Source organism: Hippopotamus amphibius, chromosome 8 (assembly GCF_030028045.1).
Source record: "Hippopotamus amphibius kiboko isolate mHipAmp2 chromosome 8, mHipAmp2.hap2, whole genome shotgun sequence".
NCBI lineage: Eukaryota > Metazoa > Chordata > Mammalia > Artiodactyla > Hippopotamidae > Hippopotamus > Hippopotamus amphibius.
In genome coordinates this window covers 19790992-19810755 of record NC_080193.1, presented here as the reverse complement: position 1 = coordinate 19810755, position 19764 = coordinate 19790992, and the positions used below count along the sequence as shown (strand labels likewise).

Below are 19764 nucleotides of genomic sequence, written 5' to 3'. Positions count from 1 at the left end.
CCGCGTCCTCAAGTCCAGGGCCGGCCCTGCCCCACGCGGAAGCTCCGGCGGTTGGGTGTCGCGCGAGGTCGTTACAGCCGTTACCCTCAGCCCCACCCCTCCGTCTGTCCAATCCCGACTGCGCCCTCGGGTGGGGGCGTGGTCATGAGACCTGGCCCTCTCAAGTGGCGGCCGCGTCCCGCCCCCTGCTCACGAGGTGGCGTCACGTCCGGCGTGTGCGTCTGGAGTGAGGCGGTCGCAGGATGGCGGCTCTACGGAGTTGGCTGTCGAGGAGCGTAGCCTCCCTCTTCAGGTACCGCTGCCGTCGTGTGGGAGGTCAGGGTCCGGCGGAGGGAAGGGACGCTGAGAGCGCCGTGACCGGACCGCGGCCTTGCAGGCGCTCGCTTTCCTTCTCGGCCGAGAGGGTCACGGCGTCCCGCCCCTCTCGGAGGTCTGAGGACGTCCCGCCCCTGCCCCGGGCCAGAGGCATCCCGTCTCCTCGGCCAAGCCCGGGCTTCTTGCCTCACTGACGGCTTTTCCGTTATTCCGCCTGCCGAGAGCGCGTCCCCCCACCTCGGACGGTCTTTTGCGGGGTCTCGGCCTGCCCGCGAAGTGGCTCCCGTTGGCCCATTGAAGTCGCTGGGGAGAGTAGGGGGAGAGGCCGGCGGTCTCCCTGCGGGCCCTGCTCCCTCGGCCTCCTGACGCCGGAGCTCCTCTCGCAGCGCCTGCGGGGACCAGCAGGCCCCTTGGAGCCTAGGCCAGAGGGCCAGCGCTACATCCTGCCTGCAGAAGCGTTTTATTTTGGTCTGAGGTTTTAAAAAGCTTCGAGACCACCTTTTAAACGTCCACACCTGTTATCTCTTCAACTCCGCCACCGTCGGCCCGCATTCCCTCACGGGGGAGCCGAATCGCGGTTTGTTCGCGCCCGGGGCCCAGTCCACCCGGCTCCCACCCAGCCCTGTCGTATGGAAGGCCACCCCACGTCGTCATTTGGGTTCCACCGTGGCCCAAGTTTGAGTCTCCAACCCCTGCAAATAAATTGAAGAGGCTTTTACGGATGGGTGCTTGTGCCTCATTAATTTTGACTTCTGTTTGTAGGTACAGGCAGTGTGTTCCAGTCGTGGCTAACTTGAAGAAGCGCTGTTTCTGGGAATTGATAAGACCATGGCACAAAACTGTGGCTGTTGGATTTGGGGTAACCCTGTGTGCAGTTCCTATTGCACAGGTGAAGTACTGCCCTGTCATTCGGTGTTTTTTGTCTTTGTGTACTGTGTCCTTTTGTAGTCTCAAGTGGGCATTAAAGCATCTGATAAGTTCTCATGGTTTTACCCAGCGCTCCCCCCACCCCATGTGATGGTATACTTTCTACTGTACCAGCATCTTCTTTTCAGAGCTGAGCAAGTATATTAATATTCCTATTTCGATAGTATCATTTGGTAGGAACAGTATGTCAAGTTGGTCAAATTATATAGAGAGGGAAGAAAGAAAAGGACATATTACAGTATCAACAAAACAGTCTTTCATCCTACAAAAATTTATCAGGCAACTTTTATGTGCTATACACTGAGGCTGTAAGAACAAATCAAACAAAATGTCTGCTTTCATAACGCTTACTTACATTCTGGAGAGAAGGAGGAGGAGAAAGTGGAATGAGAGGGGGAGAGAGAAAGAAAGAAATGGATGAGCTCAGCTCAGGGGCATAGCTGAGGACCAAAATGTACTTTGGTTTTTTTTACTTTGTGGGCTATCGCAAAGCTTTGGACTTTATTATGAAAAAGAAGCCACACAGGATTTTAACATAAGGTTATTATGATCTGACGTGCTTTTTGTTTTTTTTTTTTATAAATTTATTTATTTTATTGGTTGTGTTGGGTCTTTTTTTGCTGTGCACAGGCTTTCTTCAGTTGCAGTGAGGGGGGGGCTACTCTTCGTTGTGGTGCGCGGGCGCCTCATTGCCGTGGCTTCTCTTGTTGCGGAGCACAGGCTCTAGGCGCATGGGCTTCAGTAGTTGCAGCACATGGGCTCAATAGTTGTGGCTCACGGGCTCTAAAGTGCAGGCTCAATAGTTGTGGCACACGGGCTTAGTTGCTCCGCAGCATGTGGGATTTTCCTGGAGCAGGGATCGAACCCGTGTCCCCTGCATTGGCAGGTGGATTCTTAACCACTGTGACACCTAGGAAGCCCTGACATAGGTTTTTAAAGGTTGCTCTGTGGAACTAAAAATACCGGTAGGGGTCCAGGCATGCGATGACCGTGGGCTTGGATCAGGTGGGGAAACGTGGGCTGAATGTGGTCAGCAGGAGATTCCAATGCTTTTATTTATTTATTTATTTATTTATTTATCTTCTCAATTCCCCCCTTCCTCATTGCCACACCTTCTCACTCTCCTTTTCTTTCTTTCTTTCTTTCTTTTTTTTTTTTGGCTGCATTGGGTCTTCATTGCTGCACACTAGCTTTCTCTAGTTGCGGTGAGCAGGGGCTACTCTTCATTGTGATACACGGGCTTCTCATTACAGTGGCTTCTTGTTGCGGAGCACAGGCTTTAGGCATGCAGACTTCAGTATTTGTGGCACACGGGCTCAATAGTTGTGAGTCACAGGCTCTAGAGCACAGGCTCAGTAGTTGTGGCGCACGGGCTTGGTTGCTTTGTCGCATGTGGGATCTTCCTGGAGCAGGGATCGAACCCTTGTCCCCTGCATTGGCACTTGGATTCTTAACCACTGTGCCACCAGGGAAGTCCCTCCAGTGCTTTTAAAAGGCCTATGCAAGTGAAAGAATGATGTTGCCATATCCTGGGGTGGAGAGGAGTGGATTTGGGGAGGAGGAAATCAAGAGTTCAGTTTTGGAAATGACATCTAGGTGGAGCTGTTAAGTAGACAGCTGATACCGAAGTGGTACCTTATTAATAAAGCATCAGTTATATGCTTTATCGGGAAGAGCTAAATAGGAAACCAGACATTTTGGCAAAATATTCCTGATACTTAAATATGTGTTTATCACAACATGATTACTTCTGTTTATCACAAGTATTTTCAGCATCTTCTGAGGCTCACTCATGAGCCCTCCTCTTTTTGTGCCATACTTCAACCCTCATCTCTGCATACTGATGAATCTTTTTTTTAAAAAAAATATTTATTTATTTATTTGGTTTTTGTTGCAGCATGCATGTGGGATCTAGTTCTCTGACCAGGCCCCCTGCACTGAGAGTGCAGAGTCTTATCCACTGCGCCACCAGGGAAGTCCCTACTGATGAATCTTTAAACCTAAAAGCCTTACTTGAACACGAGCCCATTTTTAGTCATAATTAGGATACCCTCTTTTTCTTCCTCCAAAAGTTTTTTTTGTGTTTGTCCTTTCTAATTTGTATACTGTTCTTAAGCCCTAGTTACCTCAGTTCTAGGCCATATGCCAGGAGTCTCTGGCTGACAGGAGCCTCTAGTCATTCTCCTGCAGGAACAGCAATGCCCCCTCCATTCTTCAGAGCCTGCACTGGCTCCCCATTGTGTGTTACAGCGAACTCTCCTCTCTCTCCAGTGCCCCAGCCAGTCTTACCTCCTGTGTGCCATCCACTCCCACCAGCCTGGATTCCCCAACATCCCCCTGTGCATCCTCTGTGTTCTTTTCCTCATTGTTGCTTCTAGCCCAGAATGCCTGTCCATGCTAACTCTAGTTGTCTTCAGACCCAAATCCCACCTGTGTTTAAAGCCTTTCCTACTTCCTGGCTAACAGTGAGCTCCCTTTTGTGACCACAGATGTTGTGTATTTTCACATTTGATGGTAATCCATTTGACTCCCCTGAGTCAGCAGACATAATGGAAACTCTGGAGTGAGGAGATTTGGAGTGTGTGTGCGCTTTTGGGGAAAGTTACATAACCGTTCTGAACTTCCATGTCCTCATTAAAAGAGAAGTGATGATACCTAGACTCTTGTGAGGAACAAGAAAAAATGCATTGTAAAATGGAGGGCATTATGAAGACAAATTATCAAAACAGATCAAAATTAGCTTCTCATGAGCAGAGATGATGTCATTCTTTCCTTTCTAGCCCCTCAGTGCAAGAAACATAATGCATACTTAATTATTTGATTGAATGAAATATAAATATAAACAAAATTCATGATTTGTTCATGTATCAAAGATTTCTTGATTGCTACTTTCAACAGGCAGTGATTCAGTGTGTTTATACTCTAAAAAGCAAAAACAAGACAACAGGTGGTAGAGGGATTGGTTTGTTAGTTCTGATACAATAAATCCTCTGCTGAGGGAGGAAAAGGGAGAGTTAGGGATGACTTGTCATCACAGTTGCCAGTATTTAATCAAGGTGGCCACATTCCCTTAACTCATATGACAGTTATAGTGGCTTTTTTTGTTTGTTTTTTGGCTGTGTTGGGTCTTCGTTGCTGCGCGTAGGCTTCCTCTACTTGCAGTGAGCAGGGCCTACTATCTGCTTGTGGTGCGCAGGCTTCTCATTGTGGTGGCTTCTCTTGTTGCGGAGCATGGGCTCTAGGCATGCTGGGTTCAGTAGTTGTGGCACATGGGCTCTGTGGCATGTGGGATCTTCCCGGAGCAGGAATAGAACCCATGTTCCCTGCATTGTCAGGAGGATTCTTAACCAGTGTGCCACCAGGGAAGTCCTGTATACTGGCTTTTTTTTTTTTTTTATTTTAAACTTGACGGCTGAGGTTCAAGGGAAGAGTCACCTCTTTCCCCACCAACCAAGACTGTACAGCTCATTCTGTAGATTTGCCCTCTCCACCAGTCATTTACTTTCTTAGATTCAGCTTAATCCTTATCAACTCTATGACAGCTTTTCTAAGCTATTCTCATACAACATAGAAGTGATTGCTCCCTTATGTGTGCCCCTCCAGACTTCTTCCATAGCTCCCATGGTATTTGATTGCATTAATTTTCTAGTTTACTCTTAGCCCCAACTCCCTTCTCTCCCATCTGAAATCTTTGAGGGCAGAAAATGTATCTTATCTTTATATCCCAAGCATCTAGCACTGTGGTAATGAATGAATCATAACTTAATGAAATTTATTGATTATAAGTACTAGCCTTTTATAAAAAGAAATATTTTGCTTTTTGGAACAGAGAATAAGGAATAAAAATAGGTAAAAAACATACGCTAGAATTATTTTCATATGTTGTCTTAGTGAAACTAAAGCTTAAAAAGAAAAAAACACAGAAGCAGCGTAATGCCATTGCAGTGTGAGAATTACGTTTTTCACTTGGCTGCCTATGATCTCAGCTCAAGCTTTAGGTTAGAAGTTGAGTAAAAATGTTTGTGTCTTTCAGAAACCAGAGCCTCATTCTCTTAGTAACGATGCATTAATGAAGAGGGCTGTGTCTTTGGTAACAGATAGCACCTCTTCCTTTCTCTCTCAAACCACATATGCACTGATTGAAGCAATCACTGAATATACTAAGGTAAGTGTCCTCTTGTTAAGTCTTGATCATCTAAATAAATGGTTAGCAAACTATGGCTCACAGATCAAATCCAACCTTACACCTGTGTTTGTAGTTTGATTGGAACACGGTCAGGCTTATTTGTTTGTGTATTGTATATGATTGCTTTTGTGAGTTGAATAGCTGCTCTCTTTAGAGACTATAGGGCCACTCTCTGGCCCTTTACAAAAAAAGGTTGGCTGAGTCCTGAACTAAATTACTGGTTTTTAGACTTTTCCAGGAATCCTTTTAATTTACTTATTCATTTTATTTTTTTTTTAATTGAAGTATAGTTGATTAACAATGTTTATGTCTGCTGCACGGCAAAGTGATTCAGTTATACAGACACACACACATCCCCGTACATATACATTCTTTTCCATGATGGTGTATCACAAGATGTTGAATATAGTTCTGTGCTATACAGCAGGACCTTGTTGTTTATCCATTCTTTATATAATAGTTTTGTATCTGCCAACCCCAAACTCCCAGTCCATCCCTCTCCCACCCGCTTACCCCCTTGGCAACCTCAATTCTGTGTATCTGTGAGTCTATTTCTGTTTTGTAAATAAGTTCATTCGTATCACTTTTTTAGATTCCACATAAAAGCGATATCATATGATATTGTCTTGCTCTTTCTGGGTTACTTCACTTTGTATGGTCATCCATGTTGCTGCAGGTGGCATTATTCCATTCTTTTTTTGGCTAATATCCTGTTATATATCCATATCTTCTTTATTCATGCATCTGTCAGTGGACATTTAGGTTACTTCCATGTCTCGGCTACTGTAAATAGTGCTGCTGTGAACATAGGGGTGCATGTATCTTTTTGAATTAGAGTTTTGATTGATTCTCATTTAATGTAGGATCCCCACCTCCAGCCAAGTAGGGCCCCTGCAGGTGGGACACTCACCCTCAGGGAAGGGGCTGTAGTCAGCCTCACTGTTCAGGAACCTTTTTTAAAAGAAAAATCTTAAATATAGCAGCCCAGTATATAAGACAGGGGGAACCACACTGATCTGGTTCAGCTGGGAGTAAAGGGGTCCAAAAGTCTACCAGCAGCAGCACCAGGGGCTTCTGTGTTTGAAAACCACTGACCTGAGCTAATAGAGTATATGGATAATCAGAATCATTTAAAAGTCTCATTTATGTGTTTCTTTACCTTCATTTTCCAGCAGCTTTATTCTCAGCTTTCTGAGTTTTCCACTTGCATTATGTTCTCTTTGTATGTCTGAATTGCTAACAAGCTTTTAAAACACAGAAGTGGACAAGTGGAGATAGTGATGTCCCAGGATAATGCCTGTACTTCATACAATAGTGCAGGTTCAGTGAGGCAGAAGGACTGAAGAGTCAGTTTGCTGCAGTGGGACTTCATCACCTTGAGATGTTAAGTCTCACTAATCCTAATATGCCTCACTTATTTTACTCATTTATTCTATGTTTGTAGGCTGTTTATACCTTAATTTCTCTGTACCGACAATATACAACTTTACTTGGGAAAATGAATTCACAGGAGGAAGATGAAGTGTGGCAGGTGATCATAGGAGCCAGAGTTGAGGTGAGCAAAAAGTTACTTGGCGTTTCTGTATTAGTGCTCCTAATACACCAATCCACTGTGGTATCTAAATTATTGAATGAAGGTATCTTACCAGTAACTGTTCTCTCAATCTGCTATTGAATTGAGGAAGTCCACTTAAATGTGCATAATGACATAATGAAGAGTCGTGTTGTCTGAAGTGCTTTGTTTAATTTATAGATGACTTCAAAACAACAAGAATACTTGAAGTTGGAAACCACCTGGATGACTGCCATTAGTCTTTCAGAGATGGCAGCAGAAGCTGCATACCAAACTGGTAGGTTACAGTTTTTACTGTGGACATGCTGGTTGAGTGTTCATCTAGCTGAAAAATGAGGGATGTTTTCTCTAACTATGTGAGAAAATGTTCCCATTTCCAATATATTAACCAATATTTCATTTCCACAAAGGAAAAATTAATGCCCCTGTAGACCAGATCCAGTAGAAGCTAGGTGGTCAATGTCCAGAAAATGAAAAATGATAAAACTACTGTCAGTTGGAAATTTTGATTGCTTCCACATAGCTTTTAAGCATTTTATTTTTTAATAACCCAGATAATTTATGAATAACTAGTATCTATATTTCAGGCTTTATGTTTTTATAGACACTTTAAAGGAACTGTGGGGCTTAAATTAAAAGTAGGAGTTATTATCATCATTCCCACTTTACAGATGAAGAAACTGGCAGAGAGAGCATACCACAGAGCATGCTGTGGTACACAGTAAGCAAGCAGCCAGACGGGGGTTCGGCGAGGTAGGTCAGATTCTAACGCCTTTGCTCCTGGTAGCCAGGGCTTCATCCTCTGTGCCTTGATGCCTCAGTATAGAAAATGCAGTTATTCATTCACCAGGCATTTTTTAACCATCACTGTCCATCCAGTGGGCTTGAGCTGAATGGTTTTCTAATTAAATGTATTTTGAGGGAAATCCTCATTTGACATCTTACCGATTGGTCCCAAACTATGTCAACACAGAAATTCTTATTAAGAAACTGGTTTGTTAAAATGCTTTTGTTTTCTGAAATCTTAAAGATACAAAAGCTTTAAGTAAAAACAAAAAAATTTTAGTTAACTAAAGCCAGAGCAGTCAGGAGATTCTGAAAATAGGACTGGAATTAAGCGCAATACAACAGAAGTGTAAAAGTAGCTTTATAGTAGTGGCACACCAAAGGTGGGAGCAGGATTTCCAGGTGAACACGGAGATTTGCTGAGGGTACTACAGCAGGAACATCCCCAGGTAGCCTTCACCACTCACTAGGCAGGTTTAGATCTAGCAGGAGAAAAGAGGGAGAGTAAACTATAAACATCTGAAAAAAAAAAAGACATTTTCCCAGAACTGATTGAAAGGGCTCACAAACATTCTGAACAGAATTTAAAATATAAATATATTTCATATGGCAAAAAAATATTCAGAATGTTAAATACACAAAGAAAAAAAATCCTAAAAACTATAAGAAGAAAATGGAATTACTTACAAAGGAAGTATAATCAGACATTAATCTTCTTTTCTGCAACCCTGGATGCAAGGTGACAAATCAGTAACCTAGAATTAATTTTATATCCATCCAAATATTAAAATGTAAATGTGAGAATGAAAGATTTTTTAGACAAAGTTTACCAACTGTTATGCTTTTTGGAAAAACTAGTTAGAAGCAATTAGTTAAGAAAAATTAGTTAAGAAGAAAAAATAGTAAAGAATAGTAAAGAAAAATTAGTTAAGAAGCCACTGAGATACAAAAAGAATGAACAAAATTTAGTAAAACTTGTCAGAAGCTCTGAGTGTTAAGTTTTTAAGTACTCAAATCAGTTTGAGGAAGAAGTGAAAGCATGCTAAGCTTTCTTGTTTGAGAAGAGAGACATTGGCTTAATATTGGACATTGTTAAACACTTCAGAAAGAATTGGGGGGAAGGGACAAAAAACTTGATAAATTCAGTTAATGCAGGAAAGGTTTAAGAAACAAAACCTATTAATTAGAAAATGCAAAGTAAAATAGAGGAACACATTCAAACGTCAGTAATCACAAAATAACTAAGAATAAATTTATTAAATGATGCTTTCTGATTGTATGAAAAAATATTTCTAGCTAAAACTGCAGAGGCACATCTAAAACAAAAAGGCACAGAAAGGTTGAAAATTTTAAGATGATAAACTGAACCATTATTAACAGAAAGCTACCCCAAAAAAGGTGGCAGAGCAACGTTAGAATCAGAAAAGGAATTCAAGACAAAAAGCATTACAAGGGGCAGAACAGTTCATCAAAACATCAGTCATGAAATGTGTGCCTAGTAAGGCAAAAACTGATAAATTTACAAGGAGAAATGGAGCTTTATACACATCTCAGACTCACAGGTCAAGAGCCAAAAAATTAAAACTATTAAGTGTTAGAGCAAAATGGTTTTTAAAACGTTAACCAAGTACAAGTACATATGCTGAACACAAAATTTTGCCCTCCCCCCAAAGAAATTCTCTTCAAATAAAATAGTGTACAAACATGTACAAAAATTGATTTTTATGCCAAGTGACAGACTCAGCAAAGTACTTGATACTCCCCTTCCTCACCAAAAATCAAAATCGAAATTTAACTTATACAACAATATCAAAAAAAGCCCAGATTTAAAAATGGACAGGGACTTCCCTGGTAGTCCAGTGGTTAAGACTCCATCCACGCTCCCAATGCAGGGGGCCCTGGTTCGATCCCTGGTCAGGGAACTAGATCCCACATGCTGCAACTAAGACCCAGTGCAGCCAAATAAATAAATATTTTTTAAAATAAATAAAAATAATGGACAGAAGACCTGAATAGACATTTTTCCAAAGATGATGTACAGATGAGGGCAAACAGGTACATGAAAAGATGCTCAATATTGCTAATCATCAGAGAAATGCAAATTAAAACCACAATGATATCTCACCTCACACCAGTCAGAAAGGCTATCATCAAAGAGATCATAAATAACAAATGTCAGTGAGAATGTGGAGAAAAGAGAATCCTAGTACACTGCTGCTGGTAATGTAAAATGGTACAGCCACTGTAAGGTAAGCAGTATGGAGGTTCCTCAAAAGCCTAAAATTAAACTCACACACCTATGGGCAACTAATCTATGACAAAGGAGGCCAGAATACACAATGGTGAAAAGACAGTCTCTTTTCAATAAGTGGTGCTGGGGAAACTGGACAGCTACATGTAGAAGAATGAAATTAGAACACTAACACCGTACATAAAAATAAACTCAAAATGGATTAAACACCTAACTGTAAGGCCGGATACTATAAAACTCCATATATACAGTGGAATATTACTCAGCCATAAAAAAGAACGAAATAATGCCATTTGCAGCAACATGGACAGACCTAGACATAGTCATACTGAGTGAAGTCAGACAGAGAAAGACAAATATATGGTATTGCTTATATGTGGAATCTATTAAAAAAAAAGATACAAATGAACTTATTTACAAAACAAAGTCACAGATGTAGAAAACAAATTTATGGTTACTAGAGGGAAGGGCAGAGGGGAAGGGATAAATTAGGAGACTGGGATTGACATATACACACCACTATATATAAAACAGATAACTACTAAGGGCCTACTAGTTACCTATCCCTACTAGCACAGGGAACTCTACTCAGTATTCTTTGATGACCTCTATGGGAAGAGAATCTAAAAAAGAGTGGATATATGTATACAGATAACTGATTCACTTTGCTATACAACTGAAACTAACACAACATTGTAAATCAACTATACTCCAATAAAAGTTTAAAAAGACAATGGTAATAAACAAACTAAATAGTGGGGATTCTCTGGCCTTCCAATGGTTAGGACCGCTGAGGGTGCGGGTTCAGTCCCTGGTCAGGGAACTAATTTTCCACAAGCTGTGTAGTGCAGCAAAAAAAAAAAATAGAACTACTATATGATCCAGCAGTTCCTTTCCACTCGTGGCTATACATCTGAAGAAAACAAAACTGTGAATTCAAAAAGATATATGCACCCTAGTGTTCATAGTAGCATTTTTTTTTTACAATAGCCAAGATTTGGAAGCAACTTAAGTGTCCATCAACAGATGAATGGATAAAGAAGATGTGGTATGTATATGTATATATGCAATGGAATACTACTCAGCCATAAAAGAATGAAATTTTGCCATTTGCAACAACACAGATGGACTTGCAGGGTTTAGGCTTAGTAAAATAAGTTAGACCCAGAAAGATAAATACTCTATGATATCACTTACATGTGGATTCTGAAAAATATAACTAGTGAATATAGCAAAACAAAACAGACTCACAGATACAGAGAACAAACTAGTGGTTACCAGTGGGGAGTGGGAAGGGGATGAAGAGGTAGAAACTACTATGTATAAAATAGGTAAGCTGAAAGGATATGTTGTACAGTACAGGAAATATAAAATATATTTTATAATAACTATAAGTGTATTAGAACCTTTAAAAACTGAATATGGTGTACACCTAAAATTTATATACTATCGTAAATCAACTATACCTCAATAAAGAAAAATGGAAATTTAAAAGTATTCAGAATGTCATGACAAGTCTCATATATAGCAGACCCAGAGAGCTGTAGACAAAGTAGCTCTAAAATAGAAACTGACTCCTTATGTAAAGGCACAGGTCATAAATACACAGAACAGCAACCATAAATGACAGGTAATATTCACTGTGCGAAGCAGTACTGAAAATACATTAAACTTTAACCCAGTAAGTTAGAAAAAGCAAAATAAAGTCAAACAATGTAGAACAAAAGAAATAAAAAGCATGAGAATATTAAAAAGAAATAGTCAAAAAGGCATAACCTGGTTCCTTGAAAAGAATAAAAAAAAATAAGGTTTGGAAGTATAACCTTTTAGAGAGTAAAAGTCACATCAGAAAGAGCTATTATAGATATGGAAGGTTTTTTTAAATTACAAGAGAAAATTATGATCTTTATATAAATCTCAAATTGGCCCAAGAAGTAAACAATCCAAGTAAGATCAGTAACCACAAAAGTTGAAATAGCATTCACAAAGAATCTGTGCCCCAAAGTAAACACTAAGCCCAGGCAGTTTTGTGGTAGAGTTTTATCAAATCTTCAAGAAACGTAATTCCTGTGTTACAGAAAGTGTACCAGAAAATGATGACAAGCCTCCCAACTATTATAATTGTCTAAAGCCAGCACAGTCCTGATCCCAAACTGGACTAGGCCAGCACCAAAACAAACTATATAGTTCAGTATCACTTATGACTATGTAATAGATATAAATCAAATAGAACCATTTACCTTCAAAATACAATGATAATTCAACGTTTTTTTTTTTTAATGTATCAAGAGAACATAGGTAAGACATTCTCTGACATAAATCATACCAGTGTTTTGTTAGGTCAGTCTCCCAAGGCAATAAAAATAAAAACAAAAGTGAATAAACGGGACCCAATCAAACTTACAGGCTTTTGCACAGCAAAGGAAACCATAAACAAAATGAAAAGACAGCCTACAAAATGGTACAAAATATTTACAGACAATGTGACTGACAAGGGCTTAATTTCCAAAATATACAAACAGCTCATATAACTCAACAACAACAAAGCAAACAACCCAGTCAAAAAATGGACAGAAGACTTAAGTAGACATTTCTCCAAAGAAGAAATATTGATACATATGGCCAATGTGCACATGGAAAGATGCCCAACATCACTAATTATTAGAGAAATGCAAATCAAAACTACGAGGTACCACCTCACACCAGTCAGAATGGCCATCATTAAAAAGTCTGCAAAATCCACTGCAGAAAACAGAATGGAGGTTCCTCAGAAAACTAAAAATAGAACTACCATATGATCCAGCAGTCCCACTCCTGGACATGTATTTGGACAAAACTATAATTCGAAAAAATACATGCACCCCTGTATTCATAGCATCACTATTTACAATAGCCAAGACATGGAAACAACCTAAACGTCCATGGACAGATAAATGGATAAAGAAGAGGTGGTACATATATATATACAATGGAATACTACTCAGCCATAAAAAAGCACAAAATAATGCCATTTGCAGGAACATGGATGCAACTAGAAATTATATAAGTGAAGTCAGAGAAAGACAAATACCATATGATGCCACTTATATGTGGAATCTAAAATATGACATGAATGAACCTATCTGTGAAACAATCAGACATAGAGAACACACTGGTGGTTGCCAAGGGGGGAGGAGGCTGGGGGAGGGACGGACTGGGAGTTTGGGGTTAGCAGATGTAACCTTTTATAGATACAATAAACAATAGGGTCCTACTGTACAGCACAGGAAACTATATTCAATATCCTGTGATAAACCATAATGGAAATGAATATTAACGTGTGTGTGTATGTTGTAAATCAACTATACTTCAGTAAAACATAAATAAAAAATAAAATCTGTTTACATACAGCCAAGAAAAACACAAACCCCAAGGGTCAACATTTAATTCACTACTTGAGATTATCTACAGTAGTGTAAAGGAGAAAAGCCACCTGTGTAACCATATCAGCGTATGCCCCAGAAGCCTTCAGTAAAATGCAGTGTCGGTTTATGATTTAAATCTAAACACGATCATACATAGAATTTTCCTAACATGATGAAGGTTAAGTAATCCTACTTAATAGTGAAATATGGGAAACATTTCCATCATCGTCAGAAATAAGAGAAGGATCCTGCTATTCTCTGCTACCTTGCAGCATTGTACTGAAGGTTCTCATTAATGAAGTAAGATAGAAAAGAGCCACTCGAATGTTCTCTAGATGAATTAATAAATATGCATATCTATATGATGAATACACTAGCAGCAGGTAAAATGAGAGCAAAAACAAAATTGCAAAATATGTTCAGTAAATACTGTTTGTGCCATTATGTAGATTTATAGTCACAAAATTTTTTCTGTGTATTCCATATGAATATAGTAACTTTTTTTTAAAGATCTAACTGGCTTTATTCAACGGTTCATGAATTGGACAGCAGCCCATCCAGTAAATAGATGAAATGTTTCTCTATAGTAACATTTTAAAGGATGAGAAAGATGCCCTTTAAACTTCCAAAAGAGATTATCTCTGAAGATTGGGTAGGGTGAGGAAACAGATCTTTGACGATTTTATCAGTGATCTCTTCATTTGTCAAAAAGAAATGTATTACTGTGTAGTTAAAAACATTAAAATCTTAAAACATCTATACTGAGAGCTGTGCAGCTATAATGATGATTGTGGGACTCGCATTTGATGCTGGTGGTGATGGTGGCTGCTGGCGGCTGCAGGAAAACCCCGGGGTTTTGACAGTAAAGAGTGAAATGCACACCTGGATGTGAGGGTAGAGGCTTCTCTGCTTTGCAAGCAGGGCAGGCAGATTGGCTTCAGGAAAGGCTCAGGTGACAGCCACAGAGTCCTCAGGCTTTCCTTGTGTCCACTGAGCATAATCGGCCCATCTTTTGGCAGGAGCGGACCAGGCCTCTGTAACCTCCAGGAGTCATGTCGAGCTGGTGAAATCGCAGGTGCAAGACGTGCGCTACCTTTCCCAGAAAGCGGAAACCAAGTTGGCAGAAGCACAGACAGAAGAACTCCGAAAGAAAACACAGGAGGAAGGGGCTGAGCCAGAGCAGGAGGCCTACCTGCGTGAGGATTGAGGGCCTGAGCTGCTGCCCACTGCCCACTCGGCCTTGGGAGAGCAAGGGTGGACGCCATCCAGCCCAGGTCAGCACAGCTTTCTCTGCACAAAGAGGCAGCGGCAGGTCCTGCCCTGGCCCATCAGGCCAGAGGTCATTACAAGCTGTGAGTGCCTGACCCCTATCCCCACGATCTCAGCCTTCTACTGGACCTGGTTCTTAGCCCATGGGCACTGCACCTGTTTAACAGTTCACCCTACTCAGCACAGCTGCCCTCTCAGCCGTCGATCTTTTTACCTCCCACCCAGAGCATCTCCAACCTGGCCAGAGAGAGGTTGTCCACAAGTTCAGTGGCTGTTTAACCTCAGTTTCCCATCTTATTCACATTTTCAAATGATTTAGTATTTGCTCCCTCCATAGGAATGTGAGTTTTGGGGGGAAAGGGGAGCCTGTCCTGTTTGTAAGATTTCTTTTTGTTAAATGTTTCTAATGCCTTCTGTGACCTGGCCCCATTGCCCTGTAAGGACAGCTCAGGCCAAGGAGCCAGAAGTCCATTGTTCTTAAGGGACTGAATGCAGACTGTTTACCTGGTGCTCTCAACAGGACTTACTCCAACACATGCTTCTCGTTTCCTTCTTTCCTTGAAGTTTCTCTAGTGTATCTGAAGGAGAATAATTTTTTTTTTGCATTTAAAAAAGATGTCTGTGTGTGTCTTTTGGAGCCCTCTGCAGCCTGCCACCTTCACCCTCCGACCCCCATGCTGGAAGAGCCCCAAGGGGCTCCAAGAGTCCTGCCCATGGAGTTCTGGCAGCATTTGCTATGCTTTGCCCATTTAACACATACTGGTACAAGTTAGCCGAGTTTCAGTGTTTTAATCAAAGTTAAAGGTTTGGGAGGGGGTTACAAAACACAAAGTCAGCATTTCCTGTAGGCTATCAAGGGCCAAGGTTCAAGGTTCTCGATTTCTCATTATGATTGGAAAATTAACAGACCACTCGCTCAACCCACCCCTCGAAGCTGGGGCAAGGGGGCAGCTGCACACTTGAGCCCCTCATCTGTTACCAGTGCCCACATGGTCCACATCTCCAGGGGGCTGAGGCGGTGCACCAGAAGGAGCCCTCTATACAGGCAGGGATCCAGAGGGTCCAGGGGTCGCCGTATTCCAAATGTCTTGAAGCCAGCATGGTGCATGGGGCTCACCCCCAGCTTTCTCAGGCACATCCCCACAAATACGTCATCAATGGGGAAGAGTTCGGCCTCTTCCACAGCTGCTTGGAGGTGCTGCACGGTGGCTCTGGACATGACATACCCTCCACCCCCTGCATAGGGCGGGTAGTGGCGGGCCCTGTACATGGAGGGTGGGATGAAATATTTGACCTTGGTGTTCCTGTTGGGCAGGGCCTGGCGGATAACATCTCCCACCAGGAGGTCCTGGGCTGGGTCCCAGCCATCCAGGAACTCCAGCACATTGGGGACATGGACAAAGACATCATCATCTCCCTTTAGCGTGAAATGGGCCTGGGGACAGGCAGCTGCCACCCAGCGCTGCAGGTGCAGCTCCTTGAGTGTCAGGTTGAAGAAGTCCTCAGCAAAGTCCCACTGTAGGATATCATCAAACTCCCGACTCTCGTAAGCCAGCAGCTGGGCTGGGGGCGCAGGTTCTGCCACCCCCAGGAGGAACACCAGTTTCAGCTGCTGGCCCTTAGCCCAGCTTCCTGCGCGGCCCCACGTGCTGCGGATGGCCGCACGCCGCTCCACGTGGCCGGGCTGCGACTTGATGGCCAGGAGCAGAAAGGTGTCCTCAGCACAGCCCGAAGGCTCCAGCAAGATGGAGAAGTTGCGGCAGTGGCGATAGGTCAAGAAGAGGCGGTGACGGTTAGGCAGGAACAGGGAGGCATTAGCCACAGTGTGGTTGGGTGGACACTGGCTGTGCCGGGGCCCCAGGGGAGCCCAGAAGGGCTGTTGGACCATGGGGCCCCCCGCTGGCTGGGCCTCCTTCTTCAGGAAGAACAGGCAGCTGAGCAGCAGCGCAGCGAGGCTGTACAGCACCAGCCAGCCCACCCTGAGGAACATGGCAGGTCCTGCAAGGAGAGAGCTGATGAGCGGACCCAGCCGGGCCCTGGCCTGGCCTCCGCCTCCCCACTCCCAAGAGCAACCCACAACCCAGCAGCTAGATTGTTTTATTTTCTTTGACATGTCCTCCAGCTCTTTCCAGAGTCCCTCTCCCAGAGGACAGATCAAACACACCTGCTATGCCAGCCCTTTGCTTCCCTTCTGCTGTCAGAGGACTCTTGGGTCAACTTTTTCTCCAAAAGGACTTGCGGCCACTTTAAAATTGAGGCACCACAAGTGTTTTCAGCATTTCCCAGGGAACTCAAGTACCTAATGAGCTTTAGTGAAAATGGCACAGCTTATTTAAAAAAAAAAAAAAAAAAGGTTTAGAGTGGTCTGCTGGTGGCAGGCCCTGTGTTTCAAGTCTCAGAGATGACAGCCTCAGGCACTGCCCTTAAGGAATGTGCTCCTCCAGAGACAGGAAACCACTGCAGGGCAGCAGCACGTGGCGGAGGCCACCACAGAACACACCCTTCACATCTGCCTGAAGTAGTCTGGGTTTCCTGGGGAGTCATTTAGATGGGGCACAACATGCACAGAAGAGCATGAAAGCAAATAGGAAAACCATAGACTTGTACCAGGATGGCTCCCCTGAGGCCACCCCTCACCAGTTCCTACTGTTTACTGAGTTCTGGTTTTCTCTCAGCAAGTCTCCCAGCAATCAAAGAGAAGGCTGAGGGACTTCCCTGGTGGCGCGGTGGTTAAGAGTCCACCTGCCAATGCAGGGGACACAGGTTCGATCCCTGGTCTGGGATGATCCCCCATTCTGTGGAGCAGCTAAGCCCATGCGCCACAACTACTGACCCCATATGCTGCAACTACTGAAGCCCAGGCACCTAGAGCCCTTGCTTCGCCCCAAGAGAAGGTACTGCACTGAGAAGCCCGTGCACTGCAACGAAAACCCAACGCAGCCAAAAATAAACAATAAATCTTTTTTTAAAAAGGCTGAGAAACAGTAACTTAGCACAGTAACCTACCCAAGGGCCATAGTAGCCAGGCCTCACTCCCCTCCTCATCCCCTCCCCGGCCATGTCCTGGTCCAGCTGGCCATCACTTCGATCCAGTCTACCCGCATTAGTCTCATCCCGGTTTTCCCTGCCGCCACTGCCACAAAAGCATCTCTTCTAGCTGCCAGGGATGCAGTTGCAGGCAAGACAGGCAGGGTCCCAGTCCGCAAAGCAGTACAAACTTCAGAGAGTGCAGAGAAGAAGCTAAAGCAGTGTGATGGGATACAGTGACTGGGAAGGCGACTTTAGCCTATGGTGGTTTAGAAAGCCCTCCCTGAAAAAACAACACTTGAGCAAGAACTGAACAAAATAAGGGACCAAACCATATAAAGATCTTCGGGTGGCAGTGATGGGGTGGAGTAGAGTGGGCCAGGTAGAGGGAATAGGTACCTGCAGAGCTCCTGAAGTAGCACAGGAGGTGAGTGGCTGGACTGTATAGAACAAGGAGGAAAGTGGTAGGTGGTGAAGGAGCAAGAGCCTGAGGAGGGTCACATGCAAGATCCATGGTGAAGGTCTGGGGAAAGAGCTTGGATTTTATTGTAAGCACCGCGGAGATCCGTTGGAGGATTTAGCAGAGGCAGTAGAAGAATTTACATTGTTCCAAAGGTCGCTACAGCTGCTGCTTAGATAACGGATTGTGGAAGGGCAAGAATGGAAACAGGAGACCAGCTAGCAAACTGTTGCATTAGTCAGTAAGGGAGCGCAGCTGAGACTAGGGTGGGGCCTGTGGAGCGCGTGAGAGCCAGATGGATTTCAGCCGTGGAAAACGGGTTTCAGGTGCGGGAGGGATGCCGGCTGTGGGTGAGGGCGCCCGGGGAGCAGGGAGAGTGGGGCGTGGGTTGGTGCCATTTACCGAGGAGGTCGCAAAGCCAGCGGTTTGGTTTGACGTGTGCGTTTCAGAGGCCCGGCTAAGTTGGGTGGGGTGAGGGGGGGCCATTCCTCTGCTCCCCACTCTGCATACCTACTGTGAATCCAATCCAGTACCTGCTAAGCGAAAGCCTCCCTCCATTCTGTGAGCCCCCAGGCCTGGTCCTTAATCGCACCGGCTTCAGCGAGTGCATGCCCCCCTCCAAGTGGGGGTGCTGAGCCCTAAGGCTCTGAAATTGTTTCTGACGTCCTCACCCATCATGCTTCGATGGGGTAAAGGGTCAAGGGCTGGTGCATTCTCTCCACACGACAGTCTCTAAAGGGCTGTTGTTGGGAAGCAAAGGTCCGCGGGGTTGCCAAGAGCAAGGACCTGAGCCCCGCGGTGGACACCCCTCCGGGCCTGAGCACAGCCAGCAGCGCTGCCCGTCGGGGAGTCCGGAGCAAGCGTCCCAGGCTGGCCCTGTCCACACCCCGCGGCTCCGGCCATTCTCGCCCCAGCGGAGAGAACAGACGCCGAGAGGCAGCAGGAGGCCACCTAGCCCCGACGGTCCACTGGGTGCGGGAGGCCGCTGCCTCGGGGCAGTAAGACCACGACCCCGCTGCGGCCAAGTCGGCGCCTCCCGGGCGGGGGCCCCGCGGCCCTCCGCTCACAGTGGGACAGCCCCCTCCCAGCAGCCGGGTCCCAGACCAGACACCACCCGCCCCTCGCCAGCCTACCTGGGCCGTGACCCCGAGCGGGCGCAGGCGGGGAGCTCGCACAGCTCGCTCCGCGGAGCTCGGGCGGTGGGCAGGGCTCGGCGGCGGTGAGAGCGCTGGCCACGCCCCCGCGCGGCCCCCTCCCCCGCCAGCCGCGGAGGGCGGGCCTGGGGGCGGGGCTTCTGGGGGACTGGCCAAGGGCCGCCGCGGGTCCCCGACCGCCCGGGTCTTCGCAGCTCCCTGCGCACCTGCCAGCTGAGAGGCCCGGCCAGGTGGAGCCGGCCAGGTGGAGCCCGCCCGGCGGAGGCCGCCCCCGCTCTCCCCGGCCAGGACCCCTCCCCGCCCCCCGCGGCCAGGCCCCCCGCGGCCCCGCCCAGCACCCCGCTCCCGGGACGCGTGGCGGCGGCCGGACAGACGCGGAGCCGCGGTGTCGCAACCACCTTTAATCCTGCGC

At 44.9% G+C, this 19764-nt stretch overlaps 2 protein-coding genes across 4 annotated transcripts; one reads left to right on the top strand and one right to left on the bottom strand.

Annotated features, from left to right (window-relative positions):
- Positions 1 to 103: 103 nt before the first annotated feature.
- DIABLO (diablo IAP-binding mitochondrial protein) lies at positions 104 to 15247 on the top strand. Of its 3 annotated transcripts, none has more exons than XM_057744906.1 (6): positions 104 to 292; positions 1078 to 1204; positions 5276 to 5407; positions 6939 to 6983; positions 7182 to 7278; positions 14462 to 15247. In XM_057744906.1, the coding sequence occupies exons 1-6, from the start codon at positions 243 to 245 to the stop codon at positions 14647 to 14649; spliced, it is 639 nt and encodes a 212-aa protein (XP_057600889.1). In that variant the 5' UTR covers positions 104 to 242; the 3' UTR covers positions 14650 to 15247. The 3 variants fall into 3 exon arrangements, with proteins under 3 accessions (XP_057600889.1, XP_057600888.1, XP_057600890.1); XM_057744905.1 differs by having other exon boundaries at positions 6873 to 6983; XM_057744907.1 differs by lacking the exon at positions 14462 to 15247 and adding an exon at positions 7673 to 7773 and having other exon boundaries at positions 6873 to 6983.
- A 243-nt stretch (positions 15248 to 15490) lies between these two features.
- B3GNT4 (UDP-GlcNAc:betaGal beta-1,3-N-acetylglucosaminyltransferase 4) lies at positions 15491 to 16704 on the bottom strand. Its single transcript, XM_057746793.1, has one exon. The coding sequence runs from the start codon at positions 16699 to 16701 to the stop codon at positions 15628 to 15630; it is 1074 nt and encodes a 357-aa protein (XP_057602776.1). The 5' UTR covers positions 16702 to 16704; the 3' UTR covers positions 15491 to 15627.
- Between the last annotated feature and the right edge of the window lie 3060 nt (positions 16705 to 19764).

Bases quoted from the DNA above. Each gene is read 5' to 3' on its own strand.
- B3GNT4 (XM_057746793.1), bottom strand. From the start codon at position 16,701: ATGTTCCTCAGGGTGGGCTGGCTGGTGCTGTACAGCCTCGCTGCGCTG.
- DIABLO (XM_057744905.1), top strand. From the start codon at position 243: ATGGCGGCTCTACGGAGTTGGCTGTCGAGGAGCGTAGCCTCCCTCTTC. The intron at 293-1,077 runs GTACCGCTGCCG...TTCTGTTTGTAG, and splicing joins AGCGTAGCCTCCCTCTTCAG to GTACAGGCAGTGTGTTCCAG. The intron at 1,205-5,275 runs GTGAAGTACTGC...TGTGTCTTTCAG, and splicing joins GTGCAGTTCCTATTGCACAG to AAACCAGAGCCTCATTCTCT.